Source organism: Cotesia typhae, unplaced genomic scaffold, assembly GCF_013202065.1.
Source record: "Cotesia typhae breed Kobodo isofemale line unplaced genomic scaffold, CoteBio_Ctyphae scaffold_152, whole genome shotgun sequence".
Taxonomy (NCBI): Eukaryota; Metazoa; Arthropoda; class Insecta; order Hymenoptera; family Braconidae; genus Cotesia; species Cotesia typhae.
The window spans coordinates 10012039-10031034 of NW_027423776.1; the positions used below are offsets into that span (position 1 = coordinate 10012039).

The following is an 18996-nucleotide window of genomic DNA, read 5'->3' on the forward strand; positions in this document are numbered from 1 at the left end:
TTTTTTTTTAATTTTTCTTGTAAACGAGGCTTGATTTTATAGACTAGATAAAATATCTGTAATTGTAAGTTCAATAAAGTCTTACTCAAATAAAATTAGAGTTCAGACAAATTAATAAAAGTATTATTTGAATTTTTGGCGTTTAAAATATTTTGAGGAAAAATCAAAGGATTCAAAGTCGTGCATTGACCGTTGTCCGGAGGACTTGTACTGTGCTTTCGTAACTTCGGTGATGATAACCGAGGATCTGGAGTTGTGCAACCGTTCAACCAAAAGGAGGTCACTGTGCCCTTGCCTTTGAGTTCAACTTCGCCGCGGAGTTCCAGTTCGAATGTACCGAATTTGTCCAAGATATTTTTAGTTGTTTCTGATACGTGAATTTTTAAAGCTAAAATTTTTCATCGCTTATTATTTTAAAAAATATAAATAAATATTTATTTATTTTATAAAAAATTATTCGGGTAAAGGTACCAAATATTTATTTTAAATCATTTTTTTGCCATTTGTTTTAATATCGTTCAAAACACAAAAATCTATAAAAAAAAAAAAAAAAAAGTGTTTAAAAATTCATTAAAAAAAAAAAAAAAATATGAAAATTGTGAAAAAAAAAGAAACTGACTGAATTTTTTTAAAAATATTGTCTTAAATTGTGGGTACGCTATAAATGAATAATTTATTAAAAAAAAATTCAAAAATATTTATTTTTAATTTTTAGACTTTAGATAAGCATTTTAGTAAATTATTAAAAAAAAAAATTTAATGACAACAATTACTATGGCAATTAAAAAAATTTGTAAAAAAATTGATTAATTAAATTGTCTATAATAAATATTCTGACTTAAAATTTTTTTCTGTGTATATTGTATCTATTTAATTTAAACTATTAAATATTAGGAACCTTTACCCTATAAAATTGATAATTTATAATTACGTAATCCAGAAGACTCCATGCGAGAAGCAGTATTTACAGTATCGCCGAACAGACAGTAGTGAGGCATCTTCTGGCCCACGACTCCAGCACAAACTGGACCGCTGTGAGCTCCAATTCTGACGCTTAGTTGGGAGTCCTGTCTGTGTCCGATTTTGAAGGACTTGACGGCGTCTAGGATTGCGAGAGCCATCAGCCCGATCTCCTTGGCGTGCTCGTCTCCATTTCTCTGAGGTAGTCCTGAGACTACCATATAAGCGTCGCCGATTGTCTCTATCTTGTAGACGTCGTAGAAACCTATTATCCGGTCGAATGTGCTGTAGAGATCGTTCAGGAAGTCTACTACTTGCATTGCCGTGCTCTGGGCACACAGAGCTGTGAAACCTACTATGTCGCTGAAGTAAATTGTCACGGACTCGAATTGTTCGGGTTGGACCAGTTCTCCTGCCATTAATTGTCCAGCTACTTGTCTATAATCATTTTTAATTTTTTAATTACTAAATTTTACAAAATATCAATTTTTTTTTTTTTTTAAAAAAAAAAAATTATTCAAAATTTTTTTTTTTTTCTTATATTTAGAAAAAAAATATAAATATATTTTTATATTTATATAAATTTCTATACCTCGGTAATACTTGATACAACAATTCTTCACTTCGACGTTTTTCTAAAGTTAATTGCTCAGTTTTTTCTTCAACTAATGCCTCTAAATTATTGGCATACTGTTCCATACGTCGTAACAAATCATCCATCAAATTTTCGCAGTATCCTCTGCAATAAAAAAAAAAATTAATTAAATTGTCAATTAGTAAAAAAACTTTGAGATTATTTAATCTCACTTCATAATCCCGCGAATTATTCCGCGGATAGCTTGGAAAGTCGGACGGTCCTCGCTTATTTCACTCCAGCAGCGTTCCATCAAGCACAGAATATCTGGAGGACAATCCTTTGGCTGGACTTCGGGACGAAAGCAAGGATTTTCTCCAGAAGACACTCTATTCACAATCTATTAGAAAAAAAATATCAATACTTTAATTTTATTTGGTATTATATTTATATAATAAAATAGAATAAAATATAAATTACTTCTTGTGATGTCATAAAAGTCTTAGCAACTTCATAAGGACCACCACGTAATATTATTTCTTCTAATATAATAGCAAAGCTGTAAACATCACCTTTTTGCGTCGCAGCACTACCTGGTAATACTGTTTGTGGTAATAATTCTGGTGCAATCCATAATAATTCTATTTTTCAAAATAATTTATCAATTTAATAATTTTTAAATTAAATTATTAACAGTTAATTATAAATTAAAATTTTTACAGTTGAAAATTACTCAGTAAATTTTCACTGATAAATTTTTAAGATTAAAAATTTAATATGAATAATTAAAAAAAAAATATAAATAATTGTTTATATAAAAAAAAAAAAAAAAAAATTAGTTACTTGTGTAATAATTTTCATCAATAATTAATTCCGCTGGAGTGGTCAGAGTCTTGAGACCAAAGTCAGATATTTTAAGAACAAACCGTCCGTCGATTAAACAATTGCATGACCGCAATTTGCCATGAGCATTTACTTCGCTCGCATGTAAATAATCCATTCCCTAAATGATCAATTAATTTTTCAAATAATTACTATTAAGTAGGTGAAAAAATTAATTTGGTTATTGAAAATCGATAATTACTTTAACGATATCGTGAATTAATGACATTCGGAAATTCCAGTCAAGTTTTATCGCGTCATTATTCAGGACGTCTTTAAGCGATCCTTTGGGACAGTACTCTGTTAGTATTAATACTGTAGGGGATGGTGAACAAAGACACGCTCCAATAAATCTGTTAATTCAGTTAATTGATAAAACTTTTCCATTAAATAAATTAAAAGAAAAATCATTTGTTATAGACCTGACAGTATTTTCAGAAGTAACATCGCGTACTTGTTTAATTTCCCACAATAATTTTTTTGTTACATCAACAACTTTTTTTTTAGTCACTTTTTTTATAGCAACCCTTTCGCCTTTGTAAATTCCGACACTCGTAAACATACTAGTAGGTGCTAATGAATCTCCACTTAATTGAGAGCCTCGTCTTTTTTGTTCCAATCCAAAATTCTGAAAAGAATTTTTTTTATTAATAATTTAACTAAGAAAAAAATATGAATAATTTTTTTTAGTCAAATTTAAAATAATAATAATAATAATAATTACAATATTTATAAAAATTCACTTATTATACACCCTTACATACATTAGCCTCCGCCATAGCCTGATGAAGATTAATTTTAGAAGAAAAAGTCTTACTGACTTCCAGTAGCAGTTCCTCGGGTCTGATTCTCCAGGACATGTTATTCAAGTCAGCCGAAAGGCGTAGGTGTCTATAAAGCAAGCAAGCCGCGGTAGAAACCGCGAATAAAAATACACCTAGCGCGAAACTTGAGTAAAGGATTAGAGTATACGCATCTGTTTTAAGCGCACAAGCCGGATCATTTCCGAGGAATCCACACTCAGGAATATCCGCGGGTGGTCCTTCGCGGCCACCCGGCCAGTGGATTTTTTTTCCGGATACTTGGTTGTACTCCCTGTTTAATCCCAAGTAATGCGCGACCACCTCAAATCTTGAATAAATAAAAAAATTCATTTAAAGAAGGAATAATTGCTTTGCAATGGTAAATAAAGTAAAAAATAAATCAATTGCCTTCCGGTAATAGGATCGAGATCAAGAATGCTGTAATCAGCGTCTCGATCGCCGTCTTCATCAATCCTGACGTGCCCAGTAATTCCCATAAAATCTCTACCCCACATTCTCTTCGTCATTGCGAGTCCGTCAAGGATATTTCCTCCCTCGGATAGAGTTTCGTTGAGCGCCATTCCGAGCAAGTAAACTCCATCGTAAAAAGCTCCGATGAAAAAATTAACTTCCTCTCCGTCAGAAAATGTATAATTGTAATTTGTTTGCGCACGGATACGGACGTCCTCTGCAAAGTCTTGGAACCGGGGAGAAGTTGGCTGGAGTAAAGAAACTCTTAAAAGAGCTTCGTAAGCTTTTCGTGCCGCCGCATCTTCTACGTCACCTATTTCCCAGTCATGATCTCCCCAGTATGATCCCTTGATTAGAAAAAAAAAAGTTTTTTGATCGTATTATTGAAATTAAATCTATAATTACAATAAAAAAAAATTAACTACACTAAAGAGAAAAATTCTTGAACTAAGTAAAATTTAAAAAAGCCAAAAAATAATTTATATTTTTTTTTTTTTGTGTATTGTGAGTATTTAGTAATTACCTGAATTATTTCTACGTCTAAAAATGTCCAATCACCGCGTGTCATCCCTAATGCATGGGCTGCTAGCATGAATCTTCTGACAAGGGTTCCTCGTACGCTCAGAATTACAACTATCCAATAGGAATTTTATGTTTATGATGATAGATTATTTAAAGAATTTTTTAATTTGTTGATCAGAATTTTTAAAAAATTTTATAAAAAATTCTTTTATATAATCTTAAGCTTACAAAGAAATTCATGTGTTATTTTTATTGTTAAAGCGTAATAATTCTTATTAATTTATTAAACTACATAATTGAATTAATTTTAATTATTTACCTCTAGCATACATACTCGCATCGCGAAGATACAAATGATAAGAATCATCATGCGCATTACCATCGAGTTCTCGGACAAATTTCAACAAGCCATCTTTCCGTAATCCGTACTCCAAATTCTTTCCTACAGTTAAGGAGAACAAATCAGACTTGTCGAGGATCAATGCGACGTGTGACCATCCAAATTCTTTGAAAATACTTGAGAATACTAATCGCAAGCGACATTGGCAATAAGACATTCTTGTTAGAGTTGGGTATTTACTTTTATCTTTAAAAATTCCCTAGAAAAAAATTAAATTATTTATTTTATAAAAAAAAAACAATTAATATTTAAAATTAAAAATTAAAAATAGTTCAATAAATAATAAAATTTTATTTAAAATAAATTTATGAAAAAAAAAAAAAATTTATAAAATTAATTTTTTCTTTTTTTAAACAAAATATTTCTCCATAATTAATTAGTAGCAACATAAAAATTAATTCAGCAGATATTTATTTAATTTTAAGAATTTTTATAACAAATAAATTATGACAAAAAAAATAATAAAAAAAAATTGACATTTAGAAATTTTTAACAATTAATAATGCAATTTTTTTGATAATAATTTTTTGGAAAAAATTTATTTGTTAGAAAAAATAAAAAAATAATCAAATGACTGCAAACTTTAATGTTATAGTAGCAACACTAGCCTACCATAAATAAAAAGAAAACTCTAATTAGCCACAGAGTTAATCATGTTGAAATAAAAGGCATAAAGGAAGAAAACAGAACATGAGAAGTTTGTTAAAAAAATAAATAACAAAACTTACAGAGCTCTCATTTCTCCACTTGTGAAGTCTACCAAGGATACCGGATGTTACTGAGAGTTCGCCTTCTGACGGCGGCTGTATTAATTATTTTCATGCGGAAAAATTAGTAATAAGTAAGGAGTAATTTTAATTATTTTTGTTATGACTGACAAAAATTAGCGACAGTGATTTAAAAATTACAGTCGACTCTGTCTAAAGGTTCCCTCCCCACCATCAGCACTTTCCTTGCGTTATTCCCCTTAAGCGCCAAGGTTCGCGCCAAAAAAAAATTACTGCGCAGTAAACATAACCTCAAAAAAAATATTCGGGAACCTTTAGACAGCGTAGCGGAAACTGTTAGACAGAGTCGACTGTCATTTATCAGGTATTTTATATTTTTTTTAATCAATAAATAAAATGTTTAGATAATCCAAAAGTGCGCGCGTCATAATCTAATTTTTTATAATAAAATTAATAATAATACTAAAGTTAGCCAACGTTTTTAATTTTTTAATTTTCTTTCAATGATTGAATTAGAACTAAAAAATATTTTTAAATAATTTCACGCGTTGTTTTTCAAGTTTTTTACGGACGGAATTTATTTTTTTTGTAATCATTTATAAAAAATATTTGTGTAATTTTTTATTACAATTTATTGAGTAAAAAGTTAGCTAACTTCAGTTTCATTGAAAATTAATAAAAATTACAAGTGAAAATTTTTAGAAACATTTTTTTATTATTATTAATTTGTTATAAAAATTATTAAAATTGACGGCTAACTTCAGTATCATAAAATTGATTTAAATAAAATAAAAACACTTTTAAATTTTTCGCGCCATTTTTCACCCGGAAAAGAAAAGCTACTGCGCATGAATTGAAAACGAACCTTATTTGCATAAATTTAGACAAAGAAACGGTGAGTGAATTTTTAGTTCATTGTTAATTATGAATAATAATTATAATTATAAATATAATTATAATATAAATATCATTATAATATAATAAATTACATTGAATTAGACCGAGATCTTCGAAAAGATGGTTTTAAATTTAAATCATACTGAATAATAATAAAGTTAACCGACATTTTTGATTTTTTGATTTCGCAAAATTTTTTTCTAATTTTTAGATGTCGGCTAATTTTATATATAATATTGAAGTTAGCGGTTAGCTGCCATTTTGAAAAATTTTTTAACGAATTAATTACAATAAAAAAATGCTTCTAAAAATTTTCACATGTGAAATTTTTTAATTTAATTTTTTTTTATAATAATTTAATTGCTATAAAATTCCAAAATAAGTTTTAATATCTGTCAACTTCAGTGTTATTTTTATCTTCATTCATACTGAAGAGCATAAAAAATAAATGGACTCGATCAGTTAAGTTTTTCGGCAGTTATCGTGACCGCGCCGGGTTTCATACATACATTTGACAGTCGGACGTCCACGGAATAATTTTTTTAATGTTTTTTTTTTTTTTTATTTATTTAAAAAGTAAATTATTCTTTTAAAAATGTGATGAGTGTCGAGTGTGATAGTGTTTTTTCATGACATTTATGTGTGTAAATATTGTTGTACAAGTGTGATAAAAAATAAATAGTGACAAGTTTAGTTTAAGAAATTGTTTTATTTTTGTAAAGTGGGTGTAGAGCACAACCTCATTTGCTTCGTGTATGAGGTGTGCAAAATTGACATGGACAAATTAAAAATTCAGTTTTCTAAAAATGAAAATGGAGTTAGCTGACATTTCAAAATTTTTAGAAATTTTTTATTGAAGAAATTTTAATTAAAGAATTTAAAAAAAAAATTTCAATCGTAAAAAACTTGAAAAACTACAAGTGCAATTTTTTAGAAATATTTTTTTAATTGTAATTTAGTTAAAAAAAAAAAAAATTAAAAAATTTTTAGATGTTTGCTAACTTCAGTGTCATTTCTAAAAACAGTGATAGTGAATAGTGCTTTGGAATAAATTTATTTGTTTAATAAAAAAGTGGTCAAGTGATTAGTAACGTATGTCATGACAGTGATAGTGACAGTGACAGTGATAGTGAACTAGAATAAATAACATACCTGATCGCCCATTCCAGTAATTATTGGCGTGTTCCAATAAGCCGCGAGCCTTGCAACAGGTTCTAATGCAAAAGCACACGCTGGACCGATAAACGCGATAACGTTATCACGAAAATGCATGTCTGCTGCTAATCCTGGTGCTCTTGCACCACTACACGATGGGTAACTACAATACAAAATTTTAATCAATCATTTTATTATTTTTAATTATTTCTTCTTTTTACAATTTAAAAATTTTTAGAGGTTTCAAAAAAAAAAAAAAAAAAACAATTTATTTACAAGTTTTTTGGGGTTCCCCATTTTGCCCCCCTTTTTTTCTAGTATAAACTTAGAATTTTCTCAATGTAAAATTGAATTAAAAAATTATTTTCTGTAATTTTGACAAAGCTTTTTTGTCTGTATAAATATCAAATGTCTTCTATTTGGCTAGTTGATCACGTTTCATACTCAGATTCGCATTCAGTGCTTCAATAAGACAATTAAGTAGCCATTGTTCCGGTGAATAAGTAATTAGTAATTACTATATTGTATAATAAATACAATATAATTAATACACTTGTTTCATGATCTAGGTTGCGCGTTCTTGTTTCAAGAATCAGGAATAAATTTTTATTACTCACGAGAATAGAAGTGTCTTACCTAAATTTAAATTTCTCTGGTATCCATTGGAGGGTAACAATCGTCAGAGGTTGTATTATAATTTCAAATATCGGCTAGAGGTAGTTTTTATTTTTATTCAAAGCTTTTGAATATTTTTACATTGATATAAAAATTACATTTTAATGTCTTAGAGAAATGTTTGTTTTTTGGAAAAAATTCATTCATAAATCCATAAGTTATATCTTTGTATTTGGTTTGTATTTGGTTAATTTAAAAATGGGGTTAAGAAGAAATAGTTTATTCTTTTTTTAATGTTTATTAAAAAACGGATTTAATTATGTTTAATATAAAAAAATGAGTTATTTAGGAATAATTGGAATTTTTTAATTAAAAAAATTCGGAAAATTTTTTTATTTAAATTAATAATAAAGTAAAATGGGAAAAAATTATTTAAGAAGTTTTGCGCAATTAGTAGGCCGAAAGAAAGGATTTTTTAATCATTTTTTCTGAAGAGAATAAAAAATATATTTAAATTTATTGAATAATTTTTTCTGAAGAGAAGAAATTCAATATTTAATAAAATAATAAAATTTATTGAATAAAAGGCATAGTACAGAGTCTTTTGATACTTAAATTACAAAATAACTAAATAAGTAATAATTTACCTAGCTTGCACTTTCTGTAATTGAACATTATGTATAATTAAAAATTCATTAACTTCTGCGAGTGCTAAATCAACAGCAGGTCCACATCGTTCTAGGTCAAATGGGCTGTCTAAATGGGATGCCATCAGCACTCCGACGTTATATGTCCGCACAAACAATTCTTTCGCTTAAAAAACAAAGCAAAAAAAAATTTTTTAATTGAAATTTATTTCAAAGTTACAAAAATTGAAATTTTCCACAGCCAGATAAACTATCTGTTTGTAAGTAATAGCAACATAACATCTAATTCCAAATCTCAGTTATAATCAACGGACTGTAAAAATAATTCCTATTCAAATTTAATGCGTTGTCTAGATAATCCGCGCTGAATTTATTGTAATTTTATTCACTTTTTCCGAGCATTGCATCTATGTTATTATTTATAATTACACCAGATTTTTATTATTATTATTTTTATCAAGAATCATTATTTTTAAATAAATTAATAAATTATTTGAAATGTTAAAGAACTCAACTTACCTGTTATTCGGGATAAATAATTGCTTCTTGAGAAGAAAACGAGCGCGGTAGAAAATAGAAGCACTAATTTTGTTATTTTGTACTTTTTGCGCATTTTTTATTTTAGTTTGATTTGTAAATTTTTTAGAAAATTTATTTTTGAAGAAACAAATATTTGCGATAATTGCTTTTTCGTGACTAGACTTCCTCTCAACGCGAACACTCAGTAACGTCTGACGTTTCGCAACAAGTTTCACCCCTATATATAGGGGTTGTTCTATATTTTGCATTTTTTCTATCATCAATCTTAACTTGAAATAAAAAGTTTGTAACTTCAAAAATAATGGAAATATTTTTGTAAATTTTCTTACAACTTTTTAAAATTTTTATTTTTTTTTTTTAATGTCAAAAATAATTAATTTTTAAATATTAATTTTTTTTACTATAAAATTTATCATATGTTGATACTTATTTTTCACTATTACTATAATTAATTAATCAATTAATAAATACTTAAATTCAGGCTACATTCAAAAATTCTATATCTCTAGATACATAATTAAGAAATGACCTTGTATCTTGTGACCTATTGACATTTTTAAAGATATAAGCTCACCCCGACTTTACACTCATCAAGACCTTTCATTTGAGTACCTACATCAATTTTTCATATATTTATATATATTATATATATGTATGTATGAAAAATATATCAAAATGCATGTGGGTACTCAAATGAAAGCTCTCGATGAGTGTAACATCGGGATGAGCTTATATCTTTAAAAATGTCAATAGTTAAAATAATACAGTGCAATTTAACAAAAGTCATTATTTAATAAACCAAAATTTTGTTTATTTATATTTTACAAATCAGATAGTCATTGCAAGGTTGCTAGTTGACAATAATTCTATTAAACAAAAACAAGAATAATTTTTATAAATGTTTATTACTAATACTTGTTATACATAAATTAATGAGCTGCTAATAAAAACAGATTAACGAAACATTGCACATCTTAAAAAAAAAAAAAATTACACCTAAAACTAAAATTACTAATTTACAACAATTCATTAATAATCAACATAATTTCTAATTTAATTATAATTATAAATAATAATAATAGTATTTATTACACATTACAATATATCTTATATATATAAAAAACAAACAATTTTTAGTGCATTTTACATCGTAGCTTTTTAATTATTTAAAAGGCACACTTTTATTTTATTTTATTAAAAAAATTTGATAACGTGTGTAATTATAATTATTTATGATTTATGACACACGCACTAAATTTATTATAATTATTATTAAAATTCTTAGACTTTGAGTATTTTTTGTTAATATATTTTACAGTCTTTAATTTAATTGTTCAACAATAAAAATATTAATATTAAAAGCGCTAAACTAATTCCTTAACTAGCTGCTGGTTTTTTTTTAATTTAATAATAAAATTATTTTTAATTTGTAATTTAATTTGCGTATACAATACAGTTCATTAATATATTTATAATATAATATTACAATATTTATATCAATATCTTTATTGGCAAGCTTTAAAAATTTTTTAAATAAAAATTTTCTTAATCCAAGATCACGGATTGTTTTTTTAGATTAAGAAAATTTTTTTTTATTAACAATTTTAATTTAAAAATTATTACAATTATTTTGATATTTATTATTTAATTTAATGCCATTTGAATTCAACTAAACAAAAATTTAGGTGAAACAAATAAAATAAAAAATTCGATGAAAATAAAAAAATATTTAAGTACTCAAAAAAATACATATATATGTATTTTTTTTTTTTTTTTTAAGTAGTAAGTGAAAAATTAAAACTTATGAGGACGTTATAAAATAATAATAATTTGCAACATTTAAATACACTATTAAAATATCTAAAAAGATAAAGCTGCAAATTGAATACTGTGGTGATAAATGTTCTTCCGAATCTTCACACGAAAATCTCAATCATTTCTTCATCTATTTCTTCCGCCTCCACCTCTAACTTCTCCTTTTGTTATTCGGATTTGCTAGGTAGTACTCTTGGGAACAGCTGTAATTTATAAATGATTTCATTAATTTTATATTGTATAAAAATTCTATTATTTATTATTTTTATCAATATTAATTATTTTATTTTGTTTTTATACAAAATTTATCTAGTAAATATTATATAGTTTATTAGGAAATTTTTATTTTCTTCGTGCTGATATTTTAAACTCTTTTTTTTCTAGGAATAAAAAAAAATCTTAAAATTTGAGCTATTTATAGAATTTTTGTTTTGAGCCAAATTTAAAAGTCGAGATATTTTACTAAAATTTTTTTTTTAATTTAAAAAACTAGTAAATTTTATAAAAAATATAAAATATAAAATTTACCCCTAAGAAATTGCGTGGAACATATCCCTCGCGATGTCCTAGCCTACTCCACCACCACTCGCGTTCATTGTCATCTCCCTTCCTAATTATTTCCAATTGATCGCCAAATTTAAGCGATAGCTCGTCGTTGTGCTGCGCTTCGTACTCGAACACCGCGTACACTTGTCCGTTGTTCATAATGCCCAACTTTTCTTGAACACCTTAAAATAAAAAATATCTTGATTAATTATACTTTTTATAAATAAATAAATAAATATTTAGTACCATCGAACGCAAAATAAAAATCTTGTCGTATATTTTCCAAGAAAAGCCAAATGAGTATCTTTTTGTAATTAATTAAGCGTTTAATTAGTACGAACGTGGAAAAATGGTAAAAAAGCAGCATGTTTACTCGTTTTGATGGTAATAAATTCTTTCAATTAACAAGTTAAAAATAAATATAGATATACGTACTGTACAAATACTCAGAACAACCGTCGAAGCCTTCTTCGTCCTCTTCGCACTTCTCGGCAGCGGTTTCGTGATCAGACCAAGTTGTTGCAAAAATACACGCTCCGTGTTCAACAAGAAATTTTACCATCCCCAGATTGTTACAGCTTGCGGCACAGTGTAACGGTGTCCTGTTAATTAAAATATATTAATATTAATCATTTTTATTAAAATATTTCTAATTAAATAAATAAATTACACTGTAAAAAAATTTTGAATTGATTTTAATATTTTTTTGAATTTTATTAAAATAAAAAAATAATTGTTCAAAAATTAAAAAATAAGCATTAATATTTAAAAAAATTTTTTAGCTTTTTATTTATTATTTTTTTATATAATTCATTATTTTTTTCAATTTCTACAAGTCAATTTTTTATTTTTTAACCATAATTTATTTGTAAAAAAAATGATCAAATATCTGAAAAATTATTTTATTAGATATTTAATAATTTTATAACAAATAAATTATTGTAAATGCAAAAAATTGACATGGAAAAAAAAAAAAATAAAAAATTCAATTTTTCTTCAAATCATTTTTTTACAGTGTATTAAAAAATTAAAAAAATATATTAACCATCCATCGCTATCCTGAGCATTGACATCGCACCCGAATTCCACCAAGAACTTGACAATATCAAAATGCCCCGCGCAAATGGCATTATGAAGCGCAGTGATGCCTTCGTCATTAGCGGAACTGGGATTAGGAACTTCCTGAGCGGTTTTTTTGACGAGCTCGAGCTCGCCTTCAAGACTGGCGTCGAGCAGAAGGGCCAAGGGGTCAAAGGAAACCCTCCTGGACATATTAGCTTTCCCAGTTGTTGACTTTAAATTTCCCTTTTTGCGTCTAATCACCTCAGCCTTGGCATCGGCGCTGTCGGTCTCGGCTTTCCGATCCTGACCGGTCCCATCCTTCTTCAATTTATCCTCGATATTAATTACATTCAAGGCCTCAACGATATCCGAGTCCTCGAGCTTCTCGTTACACGGAACCTCGTCATCAGTCAACGCCGGGGTTTTGAGGCTGGTGTGATCAATAACGTCACTGGATACCACCGGCTGTTGTTGCTGTTCCGTTTGCATAAGATCTGCTGGTATCTCAGTTTCGGGGAACAAAAATGCCGGCGGCATTTCAATGCGACGGTTTATTGACACATGGACGTTTGATTTTGAATAGCGCAGGCGAGGCTGCTCTGATAGTAATACTTTTTTCAATGTCAGTGGACGCGCTTTTATTATCTGGTGGTTGCCGATTGCTGGAACTTCGTTTGGAGAATCTGGTGGAAGCTCGCTCGTTGGAATTGGCGGTATTTCTTCTTCTTTGTCGCTCCTGAAAATATTTTTATTTTTTATTAATCAAAAAGTTATTATTTATTTTAAATAATGATAAAAAAATTTATAGAAAAATTTTTGAACCAAGAAAATTATTTTTAAGAGCTTTATTCTCTTGATTGATGTAAAAAAATTTTTTAAATCAGTTTTTTGATTCGGAAATTGATTTAGAAAATTTTTAATATTGATTTAAGATAAAAAAAAAGCTTGAAATAATTTTCTTAGTTAAAATAATTTTTTTTTAATCAATTTTAATCAAATTTTTTTTTTTTTTGTTTATGTAATTAAAACACTCAAAAAAATTGTATTTAAATTATAAATTGACTTTTCCCTAAGATATTATTATATTAAAATATTATAAATCTCTCACCCAATAATTAACAACATAACAACCTAATGGGCATCTAATAGAGGATGACATAACTCCTCAATTCACTAAATAATAGATTTGATCAATTAATCCGGTTATGCCATAATGAATTAATATCTCAGAGAACAACACAAAACCGCTTATCAATCAAACTAGCATCTATCCAATAATTATCAGAATGACGGACTAGAGAGCCAATGGTAAGTTTCAAACAATTGTCACTAGGTAATTGTATCGCATGCTCTTATCTATTTCAGTATCTATTTATTTGTATCCCACCGACGGGACGGATTTTCTACTCAGCCAAATCGATCGCGTACTAATTAACATTTATAATTAAACTGATAAACGTAATTGGGTTGGTTTCTTTTTTCGACTTATAAACTCAATAGAAAGTCTTATATTGGTGCAATACCATGACAATCATAATTAATTAATATGATATAATTTTAAAATTTCTTTTATTGAAAAAAATTAAAAGATTTTAGAAATTATTTTTTTACTTGTAATTTAATTGATGAAAAAAAAATTTTTTGGCTGATTTTAATATGATCTTAAAATGAAAATAAAATTACCCGGCATCTAAAAATTTTAATAATTAATTATATTAAAAAAATTTGAAAGTTATGCGTGTAATTTTTTCTAACTATTTTTTTTATATCTAATTTAATTAATAAATAAAATGAAAAAAATGTTAAACGTCGGCTAATTTTAGGATTATTAATTTAGATCTGAAGATCATGAATAATTAATATAAATCCAACGAAACCAAAACTTTCATAATTAAATTCTTATTAAAAACTCAACCATAATCCCGCTCAATTAACTACCATTAATCCCAAACTAAAACAAAAATCAACTTAATTAACAATTATTGATCCAAGATAATTCTGAATAAGATTACCGTAATTATCAATGTTTTCACCCATAATAATCGAGAAACTCACCTAGTGAATACAGCGGGCGACTTAACTCCCTCAGAGACTATCGTATCGCCAGCTTCAGGCTTATCCTGGCTGTTCAACCTGGGTGGTGGATTAGGCTTAATGGGTTTAGGCGGTAGCGCGGGTTTCATCTTGTCCTCACATTTGTTCTCAATCAGATTCCCGGTTTTCCTTTCATTGTCCGGCTTAGCCCGCTCGTACTCATACAACTTATCCGGGACCTTTGCCGGGGGTTCCAATTTCGCAGAGTGATCGTGCTTGATCTCGAACTTGTGCACAGTGCTGACCGGAACGGGATGTTCCTTGGTATTAGCCGGTTCCGAGTACTTAAGCTCCTGCTGCTTAAACTGGAAATTAGCGGGTTCGTATTTGTACTGTGAGTGCTCGTATTTAGACCTGGTGATCAAATTATCCTGTCCGTCGTGGCCCTTCGTCCCGAATTGATGAGTCTGTATCGACCCGTTCTCGAACCTAGTCTCTTCGTTAGCATTTGCCGGGCCGGTAGTCGAACTGACGCCTAATTTTTTCTCCAGTTTCGCCTCGGAGGTGGTTCCTGGGGCCGTGGTGGGAGGATTGGCTGTGGTGGTCGGGTTGTAGCTCATCGGAGCAGGAAATCCTGGAAAGTTAGCGCTTCCCAAGTTACTCAGCGACGCCTGGGGGAAATTGTTGAGCGGGTTTTTGACGAAGTTGCTAGAAGTGAAGGTATGCCTCGGGTAGATTGTCGTGGTGACCGTCGTCGCTTCTACGGCGGTGGTTGACGCGTTTGAATTTGGATTTGGGCTGTTGGAATTTACAGTTGTAGGCTGGACGCTAGATCGTTCGCCGTAGCTCTGGATCTGCGGTCCCGGGTGACCGCGACCAATCAGACTTAGTGTCTGCGGCATCACCGGGTGGATCTTTGTCGAGGATGTTTGATATATCGGGGACTTTACCGGGAAACTTGGCGCTACACTGGATACTGGCTTTGCGTGGGTCGCTAGGTTTCGGTGATTGTGCGACTGAGAGACCGAGGATTTTTCCTGGATTGAGGTGGGCACTTGCTTCTGGTGGGCCAGCGGCCGGGAACTTGCTAGGTTTTGATTTTCGCTGCTTTGATTGCTGGTGGGAGGTATTGCGACGTTGTTTAAGTTATTGTTATTGTTATTGCTGGTGGTTGTTGTGATTGCCGGGCTGTTATTGTTGCTGGTGGTTGAGTGCGAGATAAAGTTTACCGGCTGGGGGGGAAAAGTTTGAGGAGTCGTGTGTTGCGGTGGTGATAATTGCTGGAGTTGTACTGAAGGCTGATTTATTCCTAATAGTTGAGATTGACCTGCAAGTTAGAATAATTGTGTAAGGTGTTTGTTGGATGAATTTTAAATTAACAATTTTTCAAATATTTTGTTAAATATCTAATAAACTTAATTCATCCAAAACTAAATAAATCAATTACTATTTTTTTTTTTTAATTCAATATTCAATTTCAACAAATCTTCATTTACTAAATCGTTAGTAAATTAACAATTTTTTAATAGTGAAGACAATTTAACTAATTAAAAAAAAAAAAAAAAAATCTTGTGCCAGTTTCAATAAATCACATCTCGTTTTACCAATTATTATCATCATTATTTCCCCCAACAATTAAAAGTAAAAAAAAAAAAAAATAACAATCTCGTTAAAGAATTTGACTAACAGGAAAATAACAATTTACCTTGAATGTGTGACTGTGATTGACTGTGTGCAATTTGCTGCTCTAACTGCTGTAAAGTTGCCCGTTGTCCAATTTGCGACGCGCTCTGACTATGTTGAATTTTGTTGCTATTATTTTTATTAACATCATCGTCGATGGGCTTGAGATTAACGGTGAATTTAGTGTTATACGGCAGCGTCTGATACTTGGGGTCGTTCTTGTTAATGTTGAAATTGTTTTCATTGTTGTCATTGTTCGGAATATGGCTGTAGGGCTCAATCGCCGCGATATTGCCCACGAGTCGCAATTTATTATTATTGTTATTATTGTAATTATTGATGTTGTTATTATTGTTGTTGTTATTGTTATTGTTATTGTTGTTGTTGTTATTGATATTAGTGGAGGTCGTAATGAAGTCTTGATGATGTTTGTTCGACTGGTCAGTGAGACACGGCGTCATTGTCGTGCTGGTGGAACTCGTAGTTATTGTCGACGCAGAGCTCAATTGATGATGATTGTTCGCTATTTGTTGTTGGGTTAGCAAACGCTGGTTTAACGCGCGTTTACGTTGCAATCTACCTTGCAGTTGAGCTATTCGCGCGTCTATTGATACCATTTCTGCTTGACGCTGCGCCAGGACTAATCTTTGTTGGGATACTACTTGATTTTGTTGTTCGTTCATTTTGTTGCGAAACTGCAATTATTTTTTTTTGTTAAAAAATTTATTTGATTATTATTGGGCTTAAAATTAGTAATTTTATTTATTTTTAATATTAAACTTATTAAATATTTTTTTTTGTAGTTAAATTTTATTAAAAAAATTGCTAGTTATTGTTAATAAAACAATTTTAATTTTTGAACTTACCATAAGCTCTCGACGCAGTTTTTCGAGCTCAGCACTAGCAGTAGACGGTACTTGCCCCACGACGGCACTTCCAGCAGCATTTCCGTTGTGTCGACCACGCAACTCCTCGAGTTGTCGTGTCAGCTCCTCAACCTTAGCGACAGCCAGCGATAATTCTTTTTCTTTTTCATTGAACAGGGCTCTTATACAGTCTAGGTCGGAGGCTGCAAGCACACAATAATAAATAAGATTAAAAAAAAAAACTATTAGTATCTATAAGTATAAGTATATATAAGATGACACTGGGGATTAGTTTTGTCGAGGGAGATTAAATTTATAGCAAAAAAAAAAAATAGAGCTAAAAATTTATTATAGACATTGTGTAATGTAATACAATATAAAATCGATCGGTAGATTGGCATGCTATAAAAAACGCCGAGACAATACCAAGAGGGTTTTCATTTATATATATAAATTTTTTTTTTTAATTTTAAATGAAATCTATCGAGAATTTTTCACATTTTTATTTTTACAGCAAATATAATAAATTGTAAAATTTATTAATTATAAAATTTAATGAGTAAAAAAATTTTAATTACATGCACGAGATACCTTTTAGAGATTCTTAATAATTTTTTAATGAGATGTGAGTTAAAAAAAAAATTTATTTATGAATATTATTTTTAAACAATTAATTCCGGACTAAGGCGAAAAACATGACACATTTTAACCCGAATAATAAAACGACAAACAAAGGAACAAAATTTGAAAAGAGCTTTTCACACCTCAAGTGGTTTGTTTTGTGTATTGTACACTGAAATAATATCGTAATAAAGAGGAAAAGACGAAAAGGAAGAAAGAAAAAAAATATTTCTTTGTCCTTTTAAAGTTGCGAGCGGATCTTGTGAGCTGCATAATATAAAAGCGACCCACGCGTACGTCCAAATAAACGAGCTCCGAGGAAAGAGTTTGTCGGGTAAAAAAGTTGGTGAAAAAGACAGAGACGAGGTGCGGCAATAGCGACATAATGACTTCAAAGACTGCTTCTCTAACTACCCCCGTCTTCATTATTTTCTTTTCATGCTTTTAATTCTCCTTACAAACACGTACATTCGGGATCGAAGTAGATTACATCGCGGATAAGCCAGTAAATTTATGACACAATGCCCTAATTTTCGCTATTTATCGAAGAAAACTCGTCGCTTGTTTTCATAAATATTAAACTGCTTGATTAATTTTTTAAAAGAGCGTTCTAGGGCTTGAAAAAAAAGTTTTTGCAATCTGACCACAGATTGTTGAAAAAATGGCGGAGTTTATGAAGTGGCGGACTCAATTTGAGGTTCCGGGTTCGAATCCCGCTCTTAATTTTTTTTTTTATTTTTAAAATAGCAGAGTCGAAAATAATTGTACTAAATATAAAAAAAAAAAAAAAAAAAAAAAAAAAAAAAAGAAAGATTAAAATGTTGAAATAATCTAAAGCTGAAAAACAACTCAACTTTTTAGCATAAAAAACAACCCGCAGATTATTGATGGCTTTAGCAAGCCGACTGTTAAAACCACCCGTTATCCAGCTGAATAATTTTTACAACCAAATAAATATATACAGGAATAAATTTTTATTATATAAAATTAAAATCGGTTTCCAATACTCGATATTTGAGGCTTTTATCTATCCGACCCCCCCCCTTGATTTTATTGTTCAGACTCTGACTTTTATTTACAATTTTCTTCGGCTATTTTTCTGTGGATCTTTACGGACTAGCACCGTTGTGCAACAGCTAAACGATATACCTTTGCAAACAAATTTATGGAGCTAT

The 18996-nt window shown here is 29.5% G+C and overlaps 3 protein-coding genes across 8 annotated transcripts in view; 1 reads left to right on the top strand and 2 right to left on the bottom strand.

Annotated features, from left to right (window-relative positions):
• Window positions 1–82: 82 nt before the first annotated feature.
• LOC141535953 (atrial natriuretic peptide receptor 1) lies at window positions 83–9365 on the bottom strand. Of its 2 annotated transcripts, none has more exons than XM_074256137.1 (16): window positions 9174–9365; window positions 8655–8820; window positions 7390–7555; window positions 5341–5415; window positions 4532–4811; window positions 4214–4323; window positions 3628–4037; window positions 3181–3547; window positions 2839–3044; window positions 2619–2769; window positions 2378–2537; window positions 2015–2175; window positions 1768–1934; window positions 1553–1699; window positions 932–1398; window positions 83–388 (listed from the first exon to the last, which is right to left on the bottom strand). In XM_074256137.1, exons 1-16 carry the CDS (start codon window positions 9265–9267, stop codon window positions 96–98), a joined length of 3420 nt encoding a protein of 1139 aa, XP_074112238.1. In that variant the 5' UTR covers window positions 9268–9365; the 3' UTR covers window positions 83–95. The 2 variants fall into 2 exon arrangements, with proteins under 2 accessions (XP_074112238.1, XP_074112239.1); XM_074256138.1 differs by having other exon boundaries at window positions 216–404.
• Rhogef64c (Rho guanine nucleotide exchange factor at 64C) overlaps window positions 7253–18996 on the top strand; it is a 142448-nt gene continuing 130704 nt past the window's right edge. The window contains exon 1 of the mRNA XM_074256129.1: window positions 7253–7551. The gene's annotated coding sequence lies outside the window, so the exon portion shown is untranslated. The remainder of the gene's footprint in view (window positions 7552–18996) is intronic.
• The window catches only part of LOC141535952 (uncharacterized), a 72260-nt gene continuing 63393 nt past the window's right edge, over window positions 10130–18996 (bottom strand). For all 5 annotated transcript variants that reach the window (XM_074256135.1, XM_074256133.1, XM_074256131.1 and 2 more), the window contains 7 exons: window positions 17201–17403; window positions 16357–17029; window positions 14673–15978; window positions 12601–13353; window positions 11991–12157; window positions 11538–11737; window positions 10130–11212 (listed from right to left, as the gene is read on the bottom strand). In XM_074256135.1, the coding sequence (XP_074112236.1) occupies window positions 11177–11212; window positions 11538–11737; window positions 11991–12157; window positions 12601–13353; window positions 14673–15978; window positions 16357–17029; window positions 17201–17403 (3338 nt within the window). In that variant the 3' untranslated portion in view covers window positions 10130–11176. The remainder of the gene's footprint in view (window positions 11213–11537; window positions 11738–11990; window positions 12158–12600; window positions 13354–14672; window positions 15979–16356; window positions 17030–17200; window positions 17404–18996) is intronic.

Excerpts from the sequence above, each read along its gene's own strand:
- LOC141535953 (XM_074256137.1), bottom strand. The coding sequence starts at position 9,267 with ATGCGCAAAAAGTACAAAATAACAAAATTAGTGCTTCTATTTTCTACC. Across the intron at positions 2,770-2,838 it reads ACTTCTGAAAATACTGTCAG|ATTTATTGGAGCGTGTCTTT; the intron begins GTCTATAACAAA and ends CTGAATTAACAG. Across the intron at positions 1,700-1,767 it reads ATAATTCGCGGGATTATGAA|AGGATACTGCGAAAATTTGA; the intron begins GTGAGATTAAAT and ends TTTTTATTGCAG.